A 24,866-nucleotide genomic window follows, 5' to 3' on the forward strand; every position below is an offset into this window, starting at 1 on the left:
TGTCTGCAACTACCACAGATGACTTTTATTTGTGAAGCTCCCAGGCACAGCCCAGATGTACAACACAACGGGAAGTAGGAGGTGGCCCAGCAGCGACCACTTCAGGAAGTCACACAGCATCACCCACCCAGCTCCATCCCTACTACACTCCTATCTCAGAAGGGTAGCCCAACGCGCCTACAGGATGAAGAACAGGGCTGGGCCAGCCATGGTACTTTTTCTACTGGGTCCAAGGGCCAGGGTGCCCCAGGCTACTCCCACTCTCGGGCTCTCTGGGGTTGGCCCCTGGCTGCTCCAACAAGCCACATGCTTAAGGCCAGAGTTTCACTTTCTAATGACAGCCATCTCTGACAGTCTATTCCTTAGGCACGGTGGACACAGGAGGACACAGCACAGTAATTCCCCAGGCTTTGGTGGGACAGGAAGGCAGGACAGGCAGGCCAGCCTATGGGCCTATGGCCAAGCTGGCGTAAGTTTAATAACAAAGCAGCTTTTGACCCTTCCCTGGGCATCAGTACCCCACAGTGGACCCGGGTTAGTCCAGCAGGGAGATGAAAATCTGCAATCCAGACAGGAAGTGCATACCCACACACACACCAAACCAACACAGTATCAAAGGACCAATATGACATGAGACAAAGACCCTCCCCTGCCTCTGGTCAAAATCCTATCCAATGGAAATGCTGGCTGAGCTCAGTCCATCCAAGTCCCCCAGTCACTGGGGCAGGGTGAGGGATGAGAAGCTGGCTTTACATCTAGATGTTGTGTAGTGTCTGCAGCAGACTGTGGCGGGCAAAGGAGCAGGCTTCCAGTGCGCCATTGGGCCTGTGGAGAGAACAGCTCAGTGAGTCAGGTGGACATCTGGATTCTGGGAGCTCAATGGTCAGAAAGGTCTGCTTCCTGGTGGGGAAGTTAGCATCTCTGGACTTCACATGGGGGCTGGACTGGGACTGACCCCCACCCGAGAACCTTAGCTCAGGCAGAGACGGGAACACGGAGGCCTCACTACTCACTTTGTCACAAACGCCAACAGCAGGGGTGCAAGAGCCTTAGGGAAATAGTCCTGCTTCACCACGTGGTTCAACACCATCAGCGGGCCATGAAGGTTGGGGATGGCCTTGATCTTGTCTTCACTCTGCAAATGAAGGTGGGTAAGTCCCAAGGTCACCCGTGAGCCCTGCCTCCCCCCTCAGTGACCCAGAGTGCCGTGGAGCCTCACCTTGAGCAGACCCATGTGGATAAGCAGCCGGGTAAGGAAGGTGTTGGAATTGAAAGAGGAGTGGCTGAAGGCCTTCTTCATGAGGGCATCTATGGAGGCAGAAATGGAGTGCGGTAGTAAGCAGGCGGGAGAGGGTTAGACAGAAGGGTATCCGGAGCCCCTGACTTGGCCCTGTCAAGAGGTAGAGACTGAAGAGGCTGCAGGTACAGCTAACTGGGGTCTGAGTACTGGAGCCAAGGGAAGGCTCAGTTTACCAGATGGAGCACTTCCCCACCTGGCGGCCTATGTAACGGGTGTGGTGACAGTAAGTACCATCCTGTACAGCCTGCACATGGAGCCAGAGCGGCAGAAACCACTGGGGAGGTGTTGGATACTAGCTGAGAAAGGAAAGTCTCTTGTATCTGAACAGCCCGGGAAGAGGCATGTGTGTCTGCTCCTTTTCTCTTCCCACGACCTAGTCCTTGACCAGCCCTCCTCTCTTTTCTGCCAAACCTGACAAACCTGGAGGCTCTAACAGATGTGACAGGTAGAAGGTAACAGAGTTGGACTGGAAACAGAACATGGGGAAAGGTAGGGTTTGGAGATGATACAACGGTTCCAGGAAATGATATGAAGGCGACAGTAGGTGCCTTCTGTTTATGACCACATGTGCAGTCTCCCACAGGGGCACAAAGGACTCCCTGACAGAAGAACTCACAGGGCCTTACAGATTTGACTGTCTGGCTTTTTAAGATCAGCCAGATAGGGTGGGGCAAGCCACTGCCTAAGTTCTAACTATATACAACCTTATGCATTGGGGAGTTCCCCAATGCAGAATTCAGGAGAGCATCTAGGTCTGCCAGCTCTGTCTCCCCTTACCGACGGCATCCAGCACTGCTGTTTTTACTGAGGCTTCATCCCTGAACACAGACGCCACCTTCAGGAAGGCTGAAACAACCTTCTCAGGGTCGGAGGTATCAACCTGAGGACAAGACATAATACCTGGTTAGATGCCAGAGCCCTGAGGCTCTGACTTCATACAAAATAGCTGCAGAAGGCCCTGGCCATATTAAGGGGGCGGGGGGGAGGCAGACATGGTGGGCAGCAAGGATTGGTAGCTACTTTCCACAGTAGCTATTATTTCCTGGAGTCTGGTGAAAACCTAGCCACAACAGGTATGAGCAGTGAGTTAAGTACCATTCTCCCCAGGTGCTGGGGTAATATTTTTGTGCACTGTGTGAATGTGTCTCTGTCTTTCCTCACCTGCCCAAGGCATTCTCTGAAAGAGCTGACAGCATATAGCTGAGGTCGGAGAAAAAGGTGAGAGATATGAATTCTGGGAGAGGACCGGTTAATTAAGTTACATGACCTAGTTAGGAACAGGGTAAGCTAAAGCCTGACAATAATAAATGTGTTTATTGGAGCTGGTGGGTTAATAGTCTGACAGTATTTGACATCCAACATGGTAGTTAGAGATCCAATAAACATGGGCAGGCCATTGAAGCAGCTGGGCAAAGGGTTTCTTAGCAACTGAGCAAGCCAGCCGTACAGAGCCCACACTGAAGCCCGCTGGAACACAAGCCAGCCTGAGGGCCCTGCTTTAGCAAAGGGCCGAAGGAAAGTCTTCCAGGAGCTGCAGTGTGAGAAGCCCCAAACTTCTCAACTGGGGAGAAGTTTGAAAATAGTTAGAGAAAAAAAAGAAACTGGGTATAAGAAAACCATAGGAAAAAATAGTTTGAAAACAGTTTCTGAGGGAAAGATTAAAAAAATATTTCCTGTGTTAAAAAAATAAACTATAATGTAAGAATGCACTTGGACCCCATATAATTTTGTTTCGATTATTAGCATACAAATATATTTACAGTAATGATTCTAATTATAAATATCCTCTTAAGAATGATCAGATTAAGCCAGGCAGTGGTGGCACACGCCTTTAATCCCAGCACTTGGGAAGCAGAGGCAGGTGGATTTCTGAGTTCGAGGCCAGCCTGATCTATTGAGTGAGTTCCAGGATAGCCAGAACTACACAGAGAAACCCTATCTCAGGGGGGAAAAAAGGCTAGAGAAATTCATGTTACGTTACAAACAACAAAACAAAAATTAGAAAATTCTTTTAACCAGAATAAATCTTCAGAGGAATCCAAGCTAAAGCTTCTCAGGCTGCCTTGAAAGAGAAGCAGAATGAATGATGCAGATCTTGTTTGATGATGACATGTGTCATACAATAACTTGTCTTTCATTTTGTAAATTAAAGCATGAACGTGTACACAACACTGGTTGCTAGTTCACGCTGATCAGGAATGACGCTCGGTGAGGAGCCTTTTCAGAGGGAAGCGGGTGCTTTCATGGCAGCAAGGCCCACCAGCAGCGCCCCCAGGACTAACTCGAAGCGCCTCTATGTGGCATTTGCTCCAAACAATGCTGCCACCAGGCAACAAACTGCCCTCACCTCGACTGCTGACAGTACACTGTGGACAAACAGGACACTGGGAAGCTGATTGACCAACTTTGCAGAGTCAAGGTAGGACAGTCCTTCCCATTTCCTGCTTCACAGGAAGAAGGTTGGTCAGATATTCTGGGCCTGTTGGCTGAAGACAGATGCCCAGCGATGCAGAGGAGCCCTGGGTGACTGACAGGCAGCCAACAAGGACAACACAGAGATGATGACGCTAGACGAGCTAGCTGGAAAACAGCCTGAACTCTACTAAGTCTGTGTCGTTACTGGGAGTGGGTGGGCAGGACAGTATGAGGAGACACAGAGTGTGGTCATCCTACTCTACCACCACACATCAGCCTGAGGGATGGCTGCCATCTTAAACTCTAACCCTGCACACCAAGCCTAAAACCTGAAGTTGATTCTCAGCAGAAGAGAACCAACTTCTGCAAGTTGTCCTCTGACCTCCACAGATATACAAAATAAAAGGACTTTTTTTTTTTTTTAATTTATTGACCAGTGTCTCACTCTATCTCCAGCCTGGAAATCTTATGTAGGCCAGACTGGCCTCGAACTCACCTGCCTCTGCCTTCTAAGTCTGAATGTAAAGATGTGTGCCTAGCAAAATGCAATGCTTTTTTTTTTTTTTTTTTTCACCTAAGGACATATGTGATCTCCAGGTTGCCAGGGTAACAGAAACCATGCTTCAGTACAATGTCAAGGAATGCCCCTCCCTGAATGACATCATGTGAGGCTGGATGGCACGTGAGCTGCACAGATGACCTGGAAAGGGGGTTTGACCTGGAAGCAGCTAGGCAGGCAGCTCTTGGAACACACACTGTAGGCGTGCACAAGTGAAGCTGGCAAAACTCAGATTCTCCAACTTTTTTTTTGCTGGGACACAGCAGAGACTCTTATGACATCACAGCTCACTGCCCAGCCTACGTTTTTACAACGGGGTGGAGGCTGGGAGCACGCTTACCTGCTGGACTATCAGCACCGAGACCTTGGGACCCAGACGCAGCAGCTTCTCTGGGGAGGGGAATGACAGGAAGGTGGAGAGGTCTGTGGGAGGCGGGGAGGACAGCACGGGAGCTGGCTCCTGAGAAACAGGTGACACAGGGGCTCTGTAGATTCCAAACCCCAGATGCCTTGACCTGGCTGTGCCCGTTCCCACACCAATAGCATCCTTACTCCAGCCAGCTCTGGACTCCAGAATTAGCTCTCAGTCACAGGCCCCAAGCGCTGGCTCACCCCAGGTGCTCTGAGGCAGGATAGCTTTAGCACTCAGAGTGGAGCTTTGACATGCAAACAAGACAGGTGCTTGCTGGCTGCCAGCAGGTACCAGGGAAACCTAACCCTGAGAGGCACTTTGTCAGTCAGCTGCTCCCAGAGCAGAGGAGTGTGGGCTCCAGCTGGAGTTCAGAACCCAGGAGATATGTACAAAGTGCCAGTGGGCTCAGGAAACTGACTCAAGTCTATGTCAACCCAGCCATAGCTCTGGACTGCCCCAGGAACAACCAGGATAGCCCACTGTGGGGAGGAGAAAAGATTAACTAGGTAGCCCAGGATAGTCCCAAAACCTTTTGGCAATCCTCCTGCATCATTCTTCTAAGGCTGGGATGACAGGCACGAGCCATGTTTAGCTCTGCGTAATTTCTGGTGTTATAATTTACACTTAACATTCTTGGCAAACACTCAAAAAGGTCCCTCCTGGACTGACTCTGAGGACCAGCAGGCCTTTGTATTACTGGGCTGAAACAGATACTAGCTATGCCCCAGGACTCTGTGCCCACCAATAACAACTCACCCCACTGTTAGGGTCCAGGGTCTTCCTCGAGGGTGTAGCTGGCTCCTCGCCTGACCCTCGCTGTGGTGGCTCCTCCTCTTCCTCCTCCTCGTCCTCATCATCATCTTCCTCGTCCTCCTCCTCCTCGTCCTCTTCATCTTCATCCTCATCGTCGTCCTCTTCTCCTTCTTCCTCATCATCTTCATCCTCTCCCTCATCATCACTGCAGAGAGAAGCCAGCTACAGTCCAGCAGCCCATGTTGACTCAGAGATCTAACTCTGAGGCTAGGCCAAGAAGCACCGCGCACAGGATGGCAAGCAGAGTCACCAGTTTTCATTCCACTAAGGAATGCTACAGACACAGAAGAACCAGAAATGGTCACTGTCTCCAAAGAGCCTCAAGCGCCATATGGAAGCAGGTAAAGGAGCCTGCTGGGATCTGACCAGACCTGGATGTCCGGGGTAGCACCATCTGCATCTCATGTGACCAGAGAAGGCTAGGAGTGTGGAAGAACGATGGATGTCCTTCTAGTCCCCCCGAAGCTCTGCCTTACACTGGAGTCCCCAGGCCCAGCCCTGAGAACAGGCACACAGTGTCAACATGAGAAGGAAGCCTCCCTAGGGATGACAGAGGCAGGGCAGATGACGAGGCAAAACTGACCTTCCAATGCTGCCCGCCTCACCCTCTTCCATTCCTTCCTACCAGTTACTGGGAACTGAGGCCAACCCCTTCAGGCGCCTGCACTTCCCACACCCCCCTCCACTTGCTGCTTCTGCCAAAGACCTGCTGGGAGTGATGGAAGGCAGAGGCAGGGGGATCTCTATGACTTCCAGGCCAGCCAGGATCATTATACTAAAACCCTGTCACAAAACGGAAAGAAAAAAAAAAAACTGGGGTGGGGGGACAGCAGCTCTTCAGGGCCACCCAGACAGGCCTGTAAGCTGGTCTTGTGCTGAGCACACTCAACCTTTCTCCAACACCCAGTGCAAGGTGCCAGCTACTGGGCTGGCAGGAAGCAGGAGACGAGCCAAAGAGAAGCGAAGAGCAGGCCTGACCCCTGGCCTCTGGAGCCATCTTCTCAAGAGTTCCCTACCTGAGGGATGCCAGCACCTTGGCCATATTGAAGCTGTCTAGGACCTCCTGAAGTTGCTCACAGCCCTCTTCTCCTAGGGCATTGCCTGATCCAGGAAGGAGACAAGGTCAGAGAGGACAGTGCGGGGCCTGCTGCCCAGGGCTGAGCTAAAGCTGATCCACCCCACAGCCTACCGTTGAGGTCCAGTTTCTCCAGCTCAGCCTTGTCAGCCACAGCCTCGGCAACAACCAGGGCAGCATCTCTCTTGATTTCACAGAATGACAGGTTCAGCTCCTAAAAGCAAGGGGAACAAAAGAGGGGCATGTCAAACCTGGGCCAAGAGACCAGCCCTGTTCTTCAGCAGTGAAAGCGGGCTTACTCTTCTGCCTTTGGCACTGGGGACTGAAGAAAACTAAACCAATAAAACCAATACCATGAACCCAGTGCAAAGTTCTTGACACGTTTACACCAAAGTGAGAAGGCTGAGACCCGGCCCACCCTTTCATATAAGACCCCACCACCACAGACAGGGGTAAAAGCTGGCACCTTCAGCTTGGGCAGGCCCCCACGGACAGCATCTGCGATGGCAACCGCACCCTTAGAGCGCACCAGGCAGTCTCCAAAATTGATCACCTCCACTTGTCGCAGAGTCTTCAGGGTCTGAGAGGAGGGAGTGAGGGTCTGGGTTACACCCTGGCCTGGCTTCAGCATCTCCTCAGTCCTCATCACTGCCCACTGGACTCTGATGTTCCCCATGTTACAGAGTTGTCCCCAAAGCATGAATCAAATCAAATTACATCCCATCACATCAGGGCTTCACCCTCCATGGCTTCCTATCACTTAGCGATAGCTTCAGACCGACAATACTACAAGGTCTTAAATTCCTTTGCCCTTCATTTTTCCAGTACCCACTGTCCCTTCCCCCACTGCATTTAGCTGGACTTCTCAGCCCATCCTATTCAAGCTGTGACATTCATGGCCAGCAGCCTCCACCCTTCCCCTGGTGTTATCTCTGGCCCTAGTTGCTGTTGGGAACAATACAGCCACTTTCACCTTAACTACCAAGGCTGCCTCAGGGCAGTCTCACCAGGAGACCAGCAGAAACCTGCAGGTGACTGGAAGCAGGAGACCCGCTGAGAAGAAGAACCAAGGAATTCGAGGCCATTTGGGGGGCAGGGTTGTTTTCTAAAGACTATATATTTTGGCTAAATAATAGTAAAGTCAGCTCAAGTCTAAGATCCAATCCCTCCTCCCACCTAGTGCTAACACCTGCATTTGTGACACTTATAACTTACCTTTCATGAGCCCTTCCCACCCAGAGGCCACTCAACATTAGGTTGCAGAGACCTTGTAACATGGAACCCTATTCTGTGCAAATGAGGGGCACTGGGGTATTCAACATAGAAGGATGGAAAATAGGGGCAGAGCCACGCCCGCCCACGAGCTTCCAGAGGCCCCTGCAGCCTCAAACACCCGCCTCACCTCAGCCATGGCCACCCCACCCTTCTCAGTGAAGGTGTTGTCATTTAGGTTGATGACTCGCAACAGGGGGTTGATGGCAAATGCCTGGGCGAGGGCCGTGACGCCAGGGTGGTTAATTCCATTCTGTGGCATATGGACCTCTTCCAGGGTCCCAATGATCTGTGGGGCAAGAGAGAGTTGAGAAGTGTGGTGGCCTGGTGCTCCACTGACACAGCGGGAAGTGTGGCCGGGGGCCCCACTGACACACAGTGGGAGATGCTGCCAGTGTCCAGGGCACAGATCTCCAAGCAAGCTTTTGAACAGATCCAGGGAAAAAACAAGGTGTCAGATGCCAAGGACTGGCCGGGTTCACAGCCAGTATGGCGGTTCCTCATTGGTATCCTTGGTGTGGTGTGGTGTGGTGTGGTGTGGTGTGGTGGCAGGCAGCCGGGGGTCTTCTCTGATGTGCAGAGCCACTCATCTTCCTGAGGACCTCCTATCCAGCTACAGACTCACTTTCAGGCCACATCCTTTCTAGGCCTTTGATACTTTATCCTCTCTGCTTTTGAGTACCACCATTTCCCCATTTATTGACATTTTAATTTGTCTCACAGGACTAGAGCCTTGAGTGTACTCATGTTGGGCTACACTCCCACCAGCATTTTCTTTAAAACAAACAAAAAACCCCATTATTGTGAACTGTGCCTGTGAGTTCAGGTGCTGAGAAACCAGAGGATCCCCCCTGGGGGCTGGACTCACAGGCGCCGGGAGGCAAACTCAGGTCCTCAGCAAGCGCAGCCCCGCCCCTGCATCTTCGTGACCCCACTTAGGAAAGGTTGCCAGGCATGGTGACAAACGCCTTTTACCAGCCCTTGGGCAAATCTCTGTGAGTTTGAGCCCTCATAATGAGACACTGTCTCAAAAAAAAAAAAAAAAAAAAAAAAAAAAGCTCACAACTATAATGGGATCTGATGCCCTATCCTGGTGTGTCTAAAGATGGCAACAGTGTGCTTATATAAATATAATAAATAAATCTTTAAAAAAAAAAAAAAGGCTCTCTCTCTCCAGCCTGGCACTTAGGAGGCAGAGGCGGGTTTCTGTAAGGTTGAGGCCAGCCTGCTCTACAAAGTACCAGGATAGTGAGGTCTACAGAGAAAGCCTGTCTAGTTGTGGGGAGGAGAAAGAAAAAGAGGCTGGAGAAATGGCTCAGAGTTATAATAGCTGTGTTCACCCAGACCATTTCAGGTTCAATTCCCAGCATGGTGGCTCACAACTATCTGAAAGTCCAGTTCCGAAAGAGGTGCTCGCTCTTCTCTGGCCCACAGCCATGAGGCATCCATCCATACAGTAGACAGCCAGGTAGGCCAAACACCAACACACATAAGATAACTTCTTTTAAAAGAAAGGTTTTTGTGTTGTTTGTTTTTCTCTATGTTCCTGGCTGTCCTAAAATTCCCTCTGTAGACCAGAGGATCCCTGGTTCTCCTCCACCTTCTCTGCCTGCCTCTGCCTCCTGAATGGAATGCTGGGATTAAAGGTGTGTGCCACCACACCCAACTGTTTTGTTCTGTTTTGTGAACTGGGGCACAGAGCCCCAGTCCTTTTCAGAGTTGTGTTAAATGTTGTTACATATGCAGTCCCCTTTGTTTTTCCGTTCCGGTTGAAGCTGCATCAGCTGCACAGGTCCCTCTTCCTCAGAGCTGCAGGAGAAGCCCCAAGGAAAGGGAAAAGCACCCAGCTGTTGGCATCACCTCCCCAGGACGGGAGAGCGCAAACCTTGCTCACTTGGTTGCAGCTACTTTTCTTCACCAGACAATTCAACCAACAGCCCGTGAATGGTTCTGCCCACATTCAGGGTGGGACTTTCCACTTCAAATAACAAATAAAGATCCGCCCAACACACACACACACACACACACACACACACACACACACCTGATCTAGACTAACTCCTCACTAAGACTCTCTTCCGCCCAGGCCTTGCTCCCAGCGCCTACATCCCAGCCTCACCGCACACATGCAGGTGAGACACAGGAATTAAAAAGAAGTCCGGACCTGCATTTCAGGGCCTGGAGAAAAGGCTCAGGGGCTAAGCGCACACACTGCTCTTGTAGAAACCCTGATGGTTCCCACAATCCATGTTGGGCAGCTCCAAACTACCTTGGAGTACAGGTCAACCGAAGGCCTCTGAGGCACAGCACTCATACACGCCCCCCCAAACCCTCTTTTCCTGTATTCTTCCAGGTGGTACAATCTAACACAGACCAGCCTGGACACCTGGAGACTTTCTGGCTCCTCCTAGATGCCGTCCTTTCCACATGAGGGCTGTACCTGGTTACCCTCAAATTTTCAAGGAAAGGTCCCATGTTTAGACAGAGTAGAGTATCTCACACAGACACCCTCAGCCTGGGTTTAAGACCCAGCACCCACAAAGCCCAGAATGTAGACTCAGTCAGTCAAGTGCTTGCCTTGCAAATATGAGAACCCAAGTTCAACTTGTAGGATCCACATGAAGATGCCAGGGCGTGGTGGGGAGCACCTGCCATCCCAGGGCCTCACTGCTCAGCCAACCTGGCCAATTCCTAAGCTTCGGCCAAAGTGAGGTGGGCTGCAGAACAAATTGTTTTCTGACACACACACCCTGCCCCCGCTGCCAAGGAAAGGAAGCTGAAACAAGCGGGGGGGGGGGGGGGGGGGGGGGGGCTTGAATTTGTCCATGGCGGGCTGGAGATGGCTCAGCAGTTAAGAGCACTGACTGCTCTTCCAGAGGTCCTGAGTTCAATTCCCAGCAACCACATGGTGGCTCACGGCCATCTGTAATGGGATCCAATGTCCTCTTCTGGTGTGTCTGAAGACAGCTACAGTATGCTTGTATAAATAATATTTTTTTAAAAAAGAAATTGTCCATGGCAAGGACCCCTAAACCCAAGTCCAAATGCTACTGCTTAGCTACATTAGAGATCACAGCCCTTCATCTACACTGACCACTAGAGACTCAGTGTGGGACACTGCCTGGAGCAAGGACCCAATTCTAGGCAGAGCAAAGGACGTGAGGGCTGCAGGCCCCAGGAAGGGCCTATCCGGCGGCAGCAAGTAGTTCCCGTCCAGCCTAGAGAACAGTCTGCAAGGACCGTTCCCACCAACGGTGCCGGGAGTCCTTCTGGGGCAGCTGCTGGGCCGGCCACTGAGGGCCACAATAGGGCTGCTGCTGTTTGCTTAGTGCAGGGAAATGCTGATTGCTGGGAACAGAATGAAGACCCAAGTTTGCATCCCTAGTGAGGGCAGAATCTGTCCTCCCAGCTGGAGTAGCACCCAGGTGTAGTGTCCTAGAACAGTGGGACAGGAGAAAAGGGGACCAGGAGGCGGAGCTGGTAAAGATGCTGTGGGGCAGCGAAGCGATGCAGTCCGACAAAGAAGCCTCTGGAGCTCGGAGTGGAGGGAGAACCAGCCGCCAAGCTGTCCTCTGAGCTCTGCATATGCACTATGTTGTGGCATCCACACACCTGTAATAAACAGTCTGACAAACAGCCAGACAGTGGTGGAGCACACCTTTAATCCTAGTACTTGGGAAGCAGAGACAGGCCAGCCTGGTCTACAGGAGGAGTTCCAGGACAGCCACAGCTACATTGAAAAAACCAAAAAGAAAGAAGCCAGGTACGGTGACAGACAACTTTAATCCCAGCACTCAGGAGACAGAGGCAAGCACATCTTTGTAAGGTTAAGCCAGCTTGGTCTACATAGAGTTCTAGGCCAGCCAGAACTAGACACACCCCCATCTTAACCCAACAAAACTAACAACCCGAGGCTGTCAACCTGTCATGACCCCCTTCGGTGTATGGCACAGCAAGGTAAAAGAAACAACTCACCCCAAAAGCTTCTGCCAGTGCAGTGGCTCCCTCATTCTCCAGTCGATTCCTGCCGGCCACGAATACCTTCAAGGCCAGTGGCTTGCCGTGGGCACTGGACTTGCGGTGACACTCAGTCAGAGCTGCTGCCAGAATCTGTATGGAAAGGCACCGCGGTGTGCACAGCTTGGCCAGGCCCTGGTCCCACCTGCCTCTCAGCTGCTCTCCAGGCCCACACCTCCTCTGGGGTAGCCCAGTGGATACTGCTAAAGCACAATGGCCACAGACCTTTTATACTTTGTGGCATTTTCGTACTTTTTGGGGTTTCGTACTCGCAGGAGTCTATGGCACTTAGAGGCAGATGGACCAGCTGGATTTTAAGCTAGCTGTGGTGTGGATTCCCAGTTATCTCAGAGTTCTGCTAGGTTAAAACTGTCATGATTTCAACCTTCCAGATGAAGGAACTAGACTATGAGAGGCCAGGCTCTTGCACTGAGATAGGGTCTCATATATTTGAGGCTGACCTTGAACTCACACTCTGTAACTCTGCCAGCCAAGTGCCTCCTTCTTGCTATGTTGTTCAGGGTGGTGATCTTCCTGCCTCAGCCTCCAGAATAATTAACAACCAACATGGGCCACAGCAACCAGCTAAGAAACTCTCTCCCGTCACTAAACCACACTGTGTATCATAATGGAGTCTCTCCCATACTATGAGGGAGTTCTTGTCAGACCATGGACCATATGTACCATCTGACAATACTTGTGCCTAAGTCACCTTTATTTTACTTATGAAGAAAGAGTCCCAAGTACAAATTGGATGATGTAAGCCATTCCAATATGCCACACAGAAGAGGAAGACTACTTTCTGGTTAAGGATGTACCTTGGCTGGTGCAGTACTTATATGCACACGCTGGGATCGATCCCTAACAACAGAGAAAAAGGCTCGGAATCCCAGCACTGAGGAGGAACAGGAAGGGCTGAAGCTCATGGTCATGCTCAGCTGAGTGCAGAGTCTGAGATAAGGCTGTGCTACAAGATATCAGCTCAAAAAACAAAACACAGGGCTAAGAGATAGCTCAGCGGTTAAGAGCATTGACTGCTCTTCCAGGGGTCCTGAGTTCAAATCCCAGCAACCACATGGTCGCTCACAACCTTCTGTAATGAGATCAGATGCCCTCTTCTGGTGTGTCTGAAGACAGGTACAGTGTGCTCATATAAACAAAATAATTAAAAGGTGTGAGACAGGGAAAGACTGGAACCTGTCACCTCTCCCTTCACAACACAGGACAACCTCTACAGAGCTGGTCACTGGCTCCTTAGCCTGGGACAATACAAGGCCCATTCTAAGTTTTTCTGATCTGACTGGAGCCTTGAGATTTTGCTCAATGGTGGAGCCCTAGGTTCTAGTTCAATACTCACTGTTGTAATAAGAGGCCAAAACCAAAAAAAAAACCAAAACAAAAAACCCAGAACCCTAGTGAAGGCTCAAACTCTCTACTCGCCCCACTCCCTACCTTTGTTTACTCGTACAGGAAAATGGAGATGGCACCAGCTGTGTACACAAAACCATCTTCATAAATACACCCCATCTCCCTTAGCTGTGTCCCTGCTCTGGGTCTGATGGAACCTTGAAAGGAGTGGCAAAGAGGAGGGCAGTCTCCATCACTGCATGCCTGGTAGTCACAGGGTGACCTGAAGGCACAGCCCTGTCCAGAAATAAGCCAACTATGACTGGGGCTGTGCCTGCTGTTCTGAGTAACAAGAGGTTTGGTACAGGGATATTCCAACCCTGAATTCTGCACAGCAAGCAGGTCAGAGCAGGTTATGCAGAAGCACTGCCTCTCCGTTGCCAAGCAACTCAAGAACTTGAAATGGTTGCTAAGCAACCTAACCTTCTGGACTCCTTTCCTCTCGGGCTGCAGGCTGCTATCTTTGAGGCTTTGCTTTTCTTTCTCTCCTGTTAAGGGCTAGACACACAGCCCAGTGTGGATGCAGGAAGGGCTGCCTACCCACCTTGCCACCACCGATGCCCATGCCACAGTTGTTAAGCTTGAGTTCCTGCAGGGTGAAGCAGGCTGGGCTCTTGAGGAGGGCCTCAAAGCCTCGCACTCCATCGGGTCCAAATGCGTTGTCACTGAGGTCGAGCTCCACCAGCTGTGCTCCTGCAGTGATGAGTCCCTCCCCTAGTGAGATCTGGACAGAGAGAGAACTCGCTCAGTCTCTCCCAGACATCTACCAAATGCCACTTCTTTGCCAGCCCCAAGCCCTGTCACAGGTCATACCCAAGTCAGTGTGTAGCACAGTAACTGGCTGAAAAAATTATATATTACTGTCACTATTATTGTGCTTGAGTCCAGACACACATGTACTTAAATACAAGTATACAGGTCAGAGAACAACTTACGGGATCTGGTTCTCTCTGCACCAGGCACTCATTACCTGAATGAGGCTTGAACTGAGGGGTGCACAGTGCGCACTCAAATGCAAGCACCTTCACCCACTGAGCCACCCTGCCGGCCCTGCCACGGGCTTTAGAGCAGATTATCCTTACTATGTACCTACACTGTAATGGGAGAGAGTGGAGGCGGGGGTGGGAAAATTTGGGAAGGCTCTCTGTGAGAGGGACTTCTTCACATTATCCCCTGCTCCCACCACAGCCCCGGACACAGGGCAGGAAATGGATAGCCCTGTTTTCACCCATGAGGCTGAACTGATTCTCCAGAGGAAACAGGTGTGAAGGGGTGTTGTGCGGGGAAGCACAACTTGGTCCCTTACCAGAGCTGGTGGAATCTCAGACCGAAGCCTTCCAGTGAACATGTCACTCCAGTGGCATCGCTGTGTAGGAAGAAGAGTATTAGTTGCAGAATTAATCAGGAGCAGCTCCGAGGGAAGTCTCACACCAGCAATGCCTCTTTGAGAGCTTGGGCACCCAACAGAAACTACATTTCCTAGTTCCAGTTTTCTCAGCAGAGAATTAGATCAGTTTGGGCCACAGCAAGAGAGACCCAGAAGCAAAGCATATTCTCTCTCTGTCCACCTTTGGAGGACCGTGAAGATTCCGGGTGACAGAACACCACAGAAGTAAACAGAGGCGTTACCATGGAGAAGACCTCTTTCCAGCCCTCCTGCTGTCCATCTGGGCTGGGCCCTCCCCACTTCCACTGTTAGCCACTTTGTTGGTTTCCATACACGAGTGTCATGTAGCCCAAGCTATGCAAGTGAGGTCGGCCGCGAACTCCTTATCCTTTCCCAACCTCCCAAGTACTGGCAGTTCAGACTGGCACCGCCTTGCCCACCAACTAACTTTTTAACAAATGAGAACAAGATTCAAACTTGGAGCTAATAGCTGGCAATAATGTCAAGATAAAGTCCAGACTATTCATTTTATTTTCCTTGTGTATTATGTCTGGTGACTTTCTTTTTTGAGAAATGGTGTTCGCCTTTAATTACTTGAAAGGCTAGTTTAGGGGCTGGAGAGACAGTTCAGCACTTAGGAGCCCTGGCTGCTCTTCTAGAGGACCTTGGTTCAGTTCTCAGCATTTCCTAAAGCCTCAGCTCCAGGAGAGCCCATGCCCTCTCTTGTCCTCTGCAAGGTGCCAGGTAAACGTGTCATACACATATACACGCAAGCAAAATACCCATACACAATTTTTTTTCCTAAAATACATAAAAAGCTAGCTCAGTAAAAATGATCAGATCAATGTCACAATGGCAGGAGCCATTAGAACTTGGTTGCAAAAGCCATCGTCGCAGCTCTGGTTACTGCAGGTGGCCTGCAGTAAGAGTGGCCTCAGAGAGGCATGTGCTAGCTGATGTTCATGCTCCTTGGGAGAATGGGTCATGCACTGTGAACGGAAGATTCTCTGAGTTTGTCTTTCATGGGTGTCACCTCCAATTAAGACCCCTGTACTCCTGATACTACATGAAGCTTGCCTCATTTCAGAAAAAGGGTGAAACTTTGTGTGCTCAAGTAGTCATCGGGAGAGGACCGGCGTGAGTATCGGCCGCCAGGACAGGGCATTGGCAGGTCTGAGATCTAGGTGGCAGCTGTGGCACCGTGAGGGGATCTTATCAAGTACAAGCTCCTGGCTGTGCCCTCACCTTCAGCTCAGACTTCTTCTCTAAGGCCTTGGCGATGACTCTGGCTGCTTCCACACCCACCGTGTTGCCCTCCAATCGCAGAGCTTCAAGGCCGTCAAACTCTTCAATCTCCTTAATCACATCTTTAGCTATGTAAACAGAAGACACCTCAGGCTTAGGCAGCACTGAGCCCAGCAGGCCAGCTCAGGAAGCATTGACTCAGTCACTCCAAGGGCTATGAACCATGCGCCACTGGAGAAGGGAGAACTGGGCAGGCTCGCAGCTTCTGGAAGTGCACAGAGCAGTGAAAACTAGTCCTCTGTGTTCAAGCAAGCACAGGCCTAGTCACTGTCATGTCTGCTTCTGTGATTTTTAAAGACAGGCTTTGAAGTTTTCTATACAGTCAAGAATATCCTTAAAATTCTGATTTTCTTGCTGTTGTGTGGCTTAAGTCCTCTCCAGGGGTCCTGGGGACAATGGTGGGGACTGATCTCTTTGCTTTTTGCAAATCTTGCTCCAAAAGGAAGAGACTGATTTCCCAGATGGCTGTGTGAGGAAACATAAGCCTTAAAGGCCAGAAGGGCAGGCCATTAATCCCAGTATATAGGAGGCAGCATTGAGAGGATCTCTGTGACTTCAAGGCCAGCCTGGTCTACACTGCAAGTTCCAGGACAACCAGAATTACAAAGAGAGACCCTGTCTTACCAAATAAATAAGTAAAAATTTAAAAAAAAAAAAAAAAATTAGCCAGGCAGTAGTGGCGCACGCCTTTACTCCCAGCACTTGGGAGGCAGAGACAGGTAGATTTCTGAGTTCGAGGCCAGCCTGGCCTACAGAGTAAGTTCCAGGACAGCCAGGGCTACACAGAGAAACCTTGTCTCAAACAAAAAATAATAAATAAAAATAAATAAAAAATAAAAAATTAATTAAAGGCAGATAAAGTGACCTTCAGTTCTCAGGTCCTTTGTTTCAAATCTCTCAAAGATGCCTCCCAAACACCTCATTTTCCCTCAAAGTTAGGAGTTCCTGCAAGGCTAGGGTAAGCTAGGCATTCCTAGTGACCTAATATAATGTTAGCGACATGGAAAAATTATCCACTGGAATTTCAAAGCCAAACTCAGGGCCTTTGCTTTCTGCAGTGCTGGGCATCAAATCCAGGGTTTGTACAACACAAGCATTAAATTGCTGAGCTGCACTCTGAGCTCAAAAGCTTGAGTTTCTCAACCCTACCTCCAGCACTGGTGACTGTGCCCTTAAGGAGTTATATCATGTCCTCAGTCAGTTTTCAAATCTGCAAAATGGGAATAAAGCCTTCGAAAAGAACCAAACAGCATTTATTTATCTATTATGTTTGTGTGTTCACATAAATGTGGAGGTCAGAGAACAACTTGCAGGGGTCAGTTCTCTCTTACCACATGTTCCATCGATTGAACTCGGGTCATCAGCCTAACCAGAAACTGCCTTTAGCAAATCTGTTCTTACTTAATTAAGGTCAGTGTCTGCTCAGAAGAATGGGTGTACAGAATTGAGCTGGATCTCACAAATCTTGCCATTTGTGAAATCTGTGACCTTGAATGAGTTAGTCTCACTTATAGAACATCAGTGTTTCTACCCACTTCCCATGGAGATGACAATACAAATCCAAGCTCCTGAGAGTTGTAGAGGCAGGAGGATTAATTAAGAATTCAAGGTCTGCTGGGCAGTGGTGGTGCACGTCTGTAAGCCCAGCACTCTGGGAGGCAGAGACAGGCGGATTTCTGAGTTGGAGGCCAGCCTGGTCTACAGAGTGAGTTCCAGGACAGCCCAGCCAGGGCTATACAGAGAAACCCTGTCTCGAAAAAACCAAATCCAAAAAACCAAACCAAAAAAAAAAAAAGAGTTCAAGGTCATTGTCTGCCACACAATCAGTTTGAGGCCAGCCTGGTCAACAGAGTGAATTCCCCAAAGAGCCAAGGCCGCACGAGAAAACCCTGTCTCGAAAACATAATACCAAACCAAATCAAAACAACAAAACCAAACCCACGAATAGTATGTCTTTAATCTTTGCACTCAAGAGGCATGAGGATCTTTATGAGTTCAGCTACATGGATAGCCTCATCTACATAGGAGACCTAAATAGGAGACCCTGTCTCAAGATAACACAACAAAACAAGGAACCAAACCACACAGAGCAGTGAGGTTGAGGGGCTGGGCATCCACCGAGAAATCCCAATTTCACAGTACCATGGCGCTGTCAGGGGTGGACATCCATACCATCCTAAGGTTCAAAAGGTTCCCTTTGGGAGGGGAGTAATTTATGGGTGCATGAGACAATCTGGCAAGTCCAAACCAGTTTCTCTGGTTGGGCCAGAACCCCAAGAGGCCTCACAAGGTCTGAGGGCAGATACCTTTATTTCTAGGCAGCAGGGGGGAATTCATCATTCTCCTTCAGCTAAGCCTTGGTCATGAATGGGAAGACAGGAACCTGATTCCATCCCCCAAGGATGCCTGGTTGCAAGGACTGAAAGTCCCCATGAGGGCCCAGTACTGTTGTTTTACTGCAGCTCCCTCCCTCGGTGCCTGTGACATGAGGGAGACAGCTGCCCCGGGATGGGAAGGGGTGGGATAAGCCTAGCACTGAAGCCAGAGGCTGAGCTAGATGGACAGACAGGTATAGACTAGTCTGAGGTATACGTCAATGAAACCCTGTCAAAAGAGAAGGAATCTCCCTTTCCCGCTCCTTTTCCCTCTCCCTTGTAACAGTCACAGAAGCACCTAAGTGAGACTAGGCCACTGTTAGGATGGACCGTTGGCACAAGACTGCCAGGACAAATGACACAGATGAGGGAACTCCAAAAGGCTGAGGAGCAGCAAGCAAGCGTGGCACCTCCCCCACAGCCCGCCCATAGCCCGCCCAGGAACTTACCGTCGTCTGCAGTATTTAGTTTGAGACCCTTGCCCTTAAAACTCAGCTGTCCTCCGGCTACCTGGGTTTTGGCCAGGGTCTCTGCCAGTTTGGCAATGTCTTCAGAGGCCATGACTACGACCGTGGGCTCCCCTGAAGGTCTGTAAACTGAAGAAGAAACTGCATTAGAAAAAGACTCTTGGCCAGCGGTAGTGGCGCATGCCTGCAATCCCAGCACTCTGGGAGGCAGAGGCAGGCGGATTTCTGAGTTCGAGGCCAGCCTGGTCTACAGAGTGAGTTCCAGGACAGCCAGGGCTATACAGAGAAATCCTGTCTCAAGAAAACCAAATCCAAAAAACCCAAAAACAAACAAACAAACAAACAAAACAAAACACACAAAAAAAAAAAAAAAGAAAAGAAAGAAAAGAAAAGAAAAGAAAAAGACTCTTGGGCCAGGCAGTGGTGGCATTTGCCTTTTATCTTGGCACCTGCCTTTAATCTTAGCACTTGGGAGGCAGAGACAGGCGGATTTCTGAGTTGGAGGCTAGCCTGGTCTACAGTTCCAGGATAGCCAGGGCTACACAGAAAAAAAACCCTGTCTCGAAAAACCAAAAAAAAAAAAAAAAAAAAAAAAAAAACCCAAAAAAAGACTCTTGGAAGAGAAGGGAGGGGGAGAATGGAGAGATGGCTCATCAGTTATGAGTACTTGCTGTCTGTACAAAGAACTACATGTGATTCCCATCACCCACAAATGCCTGCCAAGTTCAGCTCCAGCTCCAGATCAGACACTTCCAACCTCTCAGGGCATTTGCATTCACACGAATATACTTACACATTAAAAACTTGTCCTTACACACACACACACACACACACACACACTGGCGCGCACCATACACACAGCTACGGGGCTAGGAAGAAGGCTCAGTAAGGTTAATAGGCTGGTCTTGCTGAGAACTAGATTTTAATTCCCTGCATCCTTATGTTGACTAGGGTCTCTGTGGTCACTGCAGACAAATACAGACATGTATCCAAGGCAACATACTCAACACACTAAAAAAAATAATACTTCTGCTGGAGAGATGGCTCAGTGGTTAAGAGCACTAGTTTTCAATTCTCAGCAACCACATAGCAGCTCACAACTAACTCCTGTTCCAGAATAGCAGACTCCCTCACACATGTAGGCAAAACTCAAATGTATACAAAATTTAAAAAATTATTAAAAAATAGTGTTTCACCGGGCGGTGGTAGCACACCCCTGTAATCCCAGCACTCTGGGAGGCAGAGGCAGGCGGATTTCTGAGCAAGGCCAGCCTGGTCTACAGAGTGAGTTCCAGGACAGCCAGGGCTACACAGAGAAACCCTGTCTTGGAAAACCAAAAAAAAAAAAAAAAAAAAAAAAAAAATAGTGTTTCATGTCTTTCACCCAGAACATGGGAGGCAGAAGCAGGTTGATTTCTGTGAGTTCAAGTCTAGCCTAGTTTACAGAGTGAAACCCTGTCTCAAACAAACAAAGGAAAAAAACTTTGTAAAAAGGATTCTTCTAGAAACTTAAGGCCCTGGCTTTGATGTCCCAAGCATAACCTCAAAGTGTGTATGGAGTGTCCCCTGAGTTCCCAGCCAGGTTGTGGATTAGCCCCCTTCCTGCCATGGAGAACCCAAGAGCTAACCCACCAAGAGAACTGAATATGTCATTAGAAAACTAACAGTTTGGAAAGTCGGGAGAGAGATCAGGTCTTTCAAATCCTCCTCCAAACCGCCCCAGCAGGGACACCCAGTGTAGGGCAGTCAAATCCCAAAGCATCCACTGCTCCAAGAATCACACACCTGTCTGATCATCTTGGTAGCACTCTGTCTGAGGGTCCCACTCCTCAAACAGGACATAGATGGCTATGGGATCCAGGTCATCCATCCCAAGGAAGGCCCCACTGCCCATGCTGGCATGACTGGGGGGTGGCACAGGTGGCTAAGGCCACTGCATGTCTGGTTTCAACCCTGGCCAGAGACTGCACTAGCCACAGTAGCCCCCCTCAGAGGCTCCTAGGAGACCAGAGGCATTTACATCACAAGAGCTGCCATCACAATAGATCAGGTGTGGAAAATACCCTGGCCTCTCCATCGACACTTCTAACAGTGAATACATACATCAAGCAAGCAACTGACTCCTGCAGGGGACTGCACACTCTCCAATTCAGTCTGGACACTCGAATCCCCGGAGTTGAGAGCCCAATCTACAAGGCTATCCCACATGTGATACGACATGAACCCCAGTGTGTTTACCTGTGCTTCTGATCTCCTGGCTATGAACGGCCATGACTCTCCCATGGGGTCAATTAATTTGCTAGAACTCACAGAACTCAAGGAAAACAGGTTTTTGTTTTGTTTAAGTAAAGTTATCTACTGGTTTATTATAAAGGATATGTGCATGTGTGGGTATGTGCTGGGGACAGTATCCCAGACTTCTCGCATTTAACTATACCTTTAACCCCCAACAAATAACTTCATTTATTCATTCATTCATTCATATACAGTGTCTTGATGTATATCTCTGGCTGGCTTGAATTCAGTCTGTAAGATCAAGATGGCCTCAAAGCCACAGAGAGGCATCTGCTTCTGCCTCCCCAGTGCTGGGGTTAGAGGTGTGCACCATCATGCCAGCAAACAAAGGGTATTAAAGACTACAAATAAACAGCTGGATAAGCATAAAGAATGCACAAGGAAGGTCTAGGGAAGAGCCCAGAGCTTCCATACACTTTTGTTGTTGTTTTGAGACAGGGTTTCCCAGTGTAGCTCAGGCTATCCTGGAACTCACTCTGTAGACCAGGCTGGCCTCGAACTCAGAAATCCGCCTGCCTCTACCACCCAAGTGCTGGGATCAAAGGTGTGCACCACCACCGCCCGGTGCTTCCATGCACTCTTAAGGCCCAACAGCCTCCAAGACTCTCCCGTGTACAGATATCTGTAAGCCTTCCAAGTCCTGTCCTTTCCGAGGTTTACAGACTATTACATAAGCATATTGGTTAAGTCATAGGTGTCACTAATCTGACAGTCCCACTCTCTAATTCTGTTTAGGTTTTTCTCATCACTTCCTCCACCTATCCTAGTACTATGCAAGGGACTCTGAGCCAGCAGTCAGCCTTAGGTGTTTTCCATACCAGGAAGTAGGACTATAACCAAACAATATACTTCATAATGTCACTACCAAAGACAAAGATGTCCACAGCTGGGAGCTTAACAGTCTGGCAGAATGAGAAAGCAGGGCTGATGCAGCTAAGTGAGGAGACCTATCAGGCAGATGGGGCTGCAGGTTCAAGTCCCAGCACCACCACACACGGGAAGAGCATGGAAACTGCATGTTCCCAAAGAGGATGTGGCACGTAACCAGGGTGTGGTGTTTTGACCCAGAACAGTCCCCATCGGTCATATACTTGAATTCTCTCCCTGACTTTAGATCGGGTTATAGCTCTCGGCCAATGCTCCAGTGTCATGCATGCCACCATGTTACCCAACGTGATGATAGTGGACTAAACCTCTGAAACTGTTAAATAAGACATTATATTACACACACACACACAAACACAGACACACACACACATACATACACACGCCACCCTGGTCTACAGAGCAAGTTCCAGGACAACCACAGCTATAACAGAGAAACCCTTCCTTGGAAAACCAAAAACCAAAAAAGGATAGCCTCGGTCATGGTACCTCTTCACAGCAACAGAACACAGACTAAGACACAGGAAACAGTCAAGTAATTCTTTGAGCACATTTTGAAGGTCAGGTCACATGTAGATAGCGATTCAGTTAAACAGAGGCCAGAGCCGGAGTCCTCTGGGGTTAACCAAATGCCTGCCCATATGAGGCCTTCTCTGGGCTTGGCCAGCTGCCCATCACTTTTCCTTATTTTACCCCCAAATGCCCTGATTTATTAATCAGTAAACATAAATTACAACTCAGGATGAAGTATCAAAGTAGTCAGCCAAACACTGTATTGGGCACCATGTACCAGACACTGTTTGGAATAACAGGAGAACTACAGTAAATATCACACAGCCCTTGAAGCTTTTATTCCAAAATCAAAATATTTTGCATGTTACTGAAAAAATACTTTGACATGAGGGTGGGCCGGTCAGTGGTGGGACTCTTGCCTAGTATTTGTGAGGGGCTGATTTTAATCTTTAGCACAACAAAAAATAAAATAATAAAAAAGGCCAGGTGCTGTGGCACACCTATGATCTAGTAGTACTTGGGAAGGGAGGCAGGAGGATCAGGAGTTCAAAGCCATTCTCAACTACTAAAGGAGCTAAGGCCAGCCTGGACTACATGAGACCCTGTCTGAAAAATACAAAGAAAAAACCCATACAAGCCAACCAGGAAAGGGGCAAGGAAGAAGGTCGTTTTTGACAGGTTTCTTTTTTTTGGGAGAAGGGGGTACAGTTAGTAGAATGATTAAAGGTGTTATATATGTAAAGAAACTAAAGATAGCACAGACTGAGCCAAGCGAGGGAAGAGCACTCCTACAAAGGGAACGGAATATGCAAAGGCTCATGGGAGAAGAGGAACTGCAAGGCCAGTGGGACTGTGGATAGAGCAGAGGAGAAAAGGTAACAAGAGACTCAAGCCATAAAGGACATTCTAATCACTGTATCAGTGTGAGTGACCAGGAGGGTCCCCGGAAGGCGTCTAGCAGCTAAAGCACACCAAGCTGCTTTTGACAGGAACAGGGTCCTGGCATAAGGCCTGATATTTGAGGGTTCAAAGAAAGACAACACTGAGGTATTCTCCTCAGACCAAATAAGTCAGTTCAAGCCAAATTAAAGCATAATGGCGGGTTTATTGGGGGCAGCTCTCTCTGGTGGGTTCACTAGTCCCAAGGAAGGGAAGGTGCTTTGCAGACAGGGAGTCAGAGGGGTGGGAAAAGATAAAGGAAAAATGAGCTCACGTATGCTGGGAGAGAAATGCAGACAGAGGCAGGGAGAGGAAGGGAAGGGGAAGTGAGGGCGAGAGGACCAAAATGTGTGGATTATACAGTGAAGAGCTTCAGGGGAGAGAGGCAGCTCAGCCCCCGGACCGGAAACTTCAAGTAGGGACGGACTGAGGGATGCTGGGAGAACCTGGAAGCCATGTCCAGTTTGGTAGGTTAAATGGGCACCTCAGCCAGCTGTCACGGGCCAGAAACCCAACAAACACGAAGATGAGTAAAAAAAAAATAAAAATCTATCTGGAATTCAGCCACCTCTTACAGTTCTACGATGGGGCAATGAGATTAAAAACGTGGCGGTGATAGGGCTCCAGGTGTAAGGGAGGCACAATCTCTGTCCGTGGGACCGGGACACACAGACACGCACAAGCCCTCCCCCATTCACTTTAAAAAATGACTAACCAAAGCAAAACAGGGATGGTACTGAGCTATCCAAGGTCAGCAGACCGCCTGCGAGGGAGCACACACAAACGGTCAATACACAAACGCCCTCTCCTCCTGGGCGGCCGCGTGGGAGCCGTCCTCAGGTGCACAGCCAGCCATCGACCCAGCAAAGCGTCAGCAGTGACTCATGCCAGGCTTCCCGCGCGGACGTGGGCCGACTGGGTAGGCAGCGATGGACTGCGTGGCCCCACCCGGCACCACCTCCAGGTGAGATGGACGCCGACGTGAGGCGCCACCGCAGAGAGGGAGCTGTGGCTAGTGTCCACTCTAGGCCTCAGTTTCCCCAAACGTACAAGGGGCAGCGCCGCCCAGCGCCCCATGCCCCAATGCCGGCGCAGCGAGGTCAAAAGCGTAGGAACAAGGCGATCGCTTCGCCCCACCCAGACCCTAGTGGCCCAGGCAAGTGACAGGAAGAGCGTGAGGGCCCCGACTCACCACAAACTAGCGGCACCGCCGCGTGGGGGGACGGAACGCGCGCGTCGGTCACTGCTTGAGAGCCCACGTGAGGGCCGGGACGGTCACCGCGCCTCCGTAAAGCGGGTCCAGTGACCAGTCTGTTTGCCTATCCTCGCTACCGCGCCTCCTCGTCTACCTTGTGCACACCACCTGCTCCACCAGCGATTATGGCGGCGGAGGAGGATTTTTGAAAGCCGGCAGTTTCTTTCCTTCGATT

The 24,866-nt window shown here is 49.8% G+C and overlaps 1 protein-coding gene across 3 annotated transcripts; it reads right to left on the reverse strand.

Annotated features, from left to right (window-relative positions):
* Rangap1 (Ran GTPase activating protein 1) lies at positions 1-24,851 on the reverse strand. 3 transcript variants are annotated; one of them, XM_052160606.1, is made up of 16 exons: positions 24,629-24,850; positions 18,787-18,933; positions 15,903-16,030; positions 14,577-14,636; positions 13,815-13,994; positions 11,822-11,956; positions 7,977-8,135; positions 7,041-7,154; positions 6,689-6,788; positions 6,516-6,600; positions 5,443-5,644; positions 4,615-4,734; positions 2,078-2,180; positions 1,220-1,308; positions 1,014-1,135; positions 1-825 (listed from the first exon to the last, which is right to left on the reverse strand). In XM_052160606.1, exons 2-16 carry the CDS (start codon positions 18,896-18,898, stop codon positions 756-758), a joined length of 1,779 nt encoding a protein of 592 aa, XP_052016566.1. In that variant the 5' UTR covers positions 18,899-18,933; positions 24,629-24,850; the 3' UTR covers positions 1-755. The 3 variants fall into 3 exon arrangements, with proteins under 3 accessions (XP_052016566.1, XP_052016567.1, XP_052016568.1); XM_052160607.1 differs by lacking the exon at positions 4,615-4,734 and having other exon boundaries at positions 24,629-24,851; XM_052160608.1 differs by lacking the exons at positions 15,903-16,030; positions 24,629-24,850 and having other exon boundaries at positions 18,787-18,880.
* Positions 24,852-24,866: the final 15 nt, after the last annotated feature.

The sequence above is a fragment of the Apodemus sylvaticus genome, chromosome 17, assembly GCF_947179515.1.
Source record: "Apodemus sylvaticus chromosome 17, mApoSyl1.1, whole genome shotgun sequence".
In the NCBI taxonomy this organism is placed as follows: domain Eukaryota; kingdom Metazoa; phylum Chordata; class Mammalia; order Rodentia; family Muridae; genus Apodemus; species Apodemus sylvaticus.

Bases quoted from the DNA above. Each gene is read 5' to 3' on its own strand.
- Rangap1 (XM_052160606.1), bottom strand. From the start codon at position 18,898: ATGGCCTCTGAAGACATTGCCAAACTGGCAGAGACCCTGGCCAAAACC. The intron at 14,637-15,902 runs GTGAGGGCACAG...CTTCCTACACAG, and splicing joins AGAAGAAGTCTGAGCTGAAG to CGATGCCACTGGAGTGACAT. The intron at 11,957-13,814 runs GTGGGTAGGCAG...CTTTCCATACAG, and splicing joins TGGGCATCGGTGGTGGCAAG to ATTCTGGCAGCAGCTCTGAC.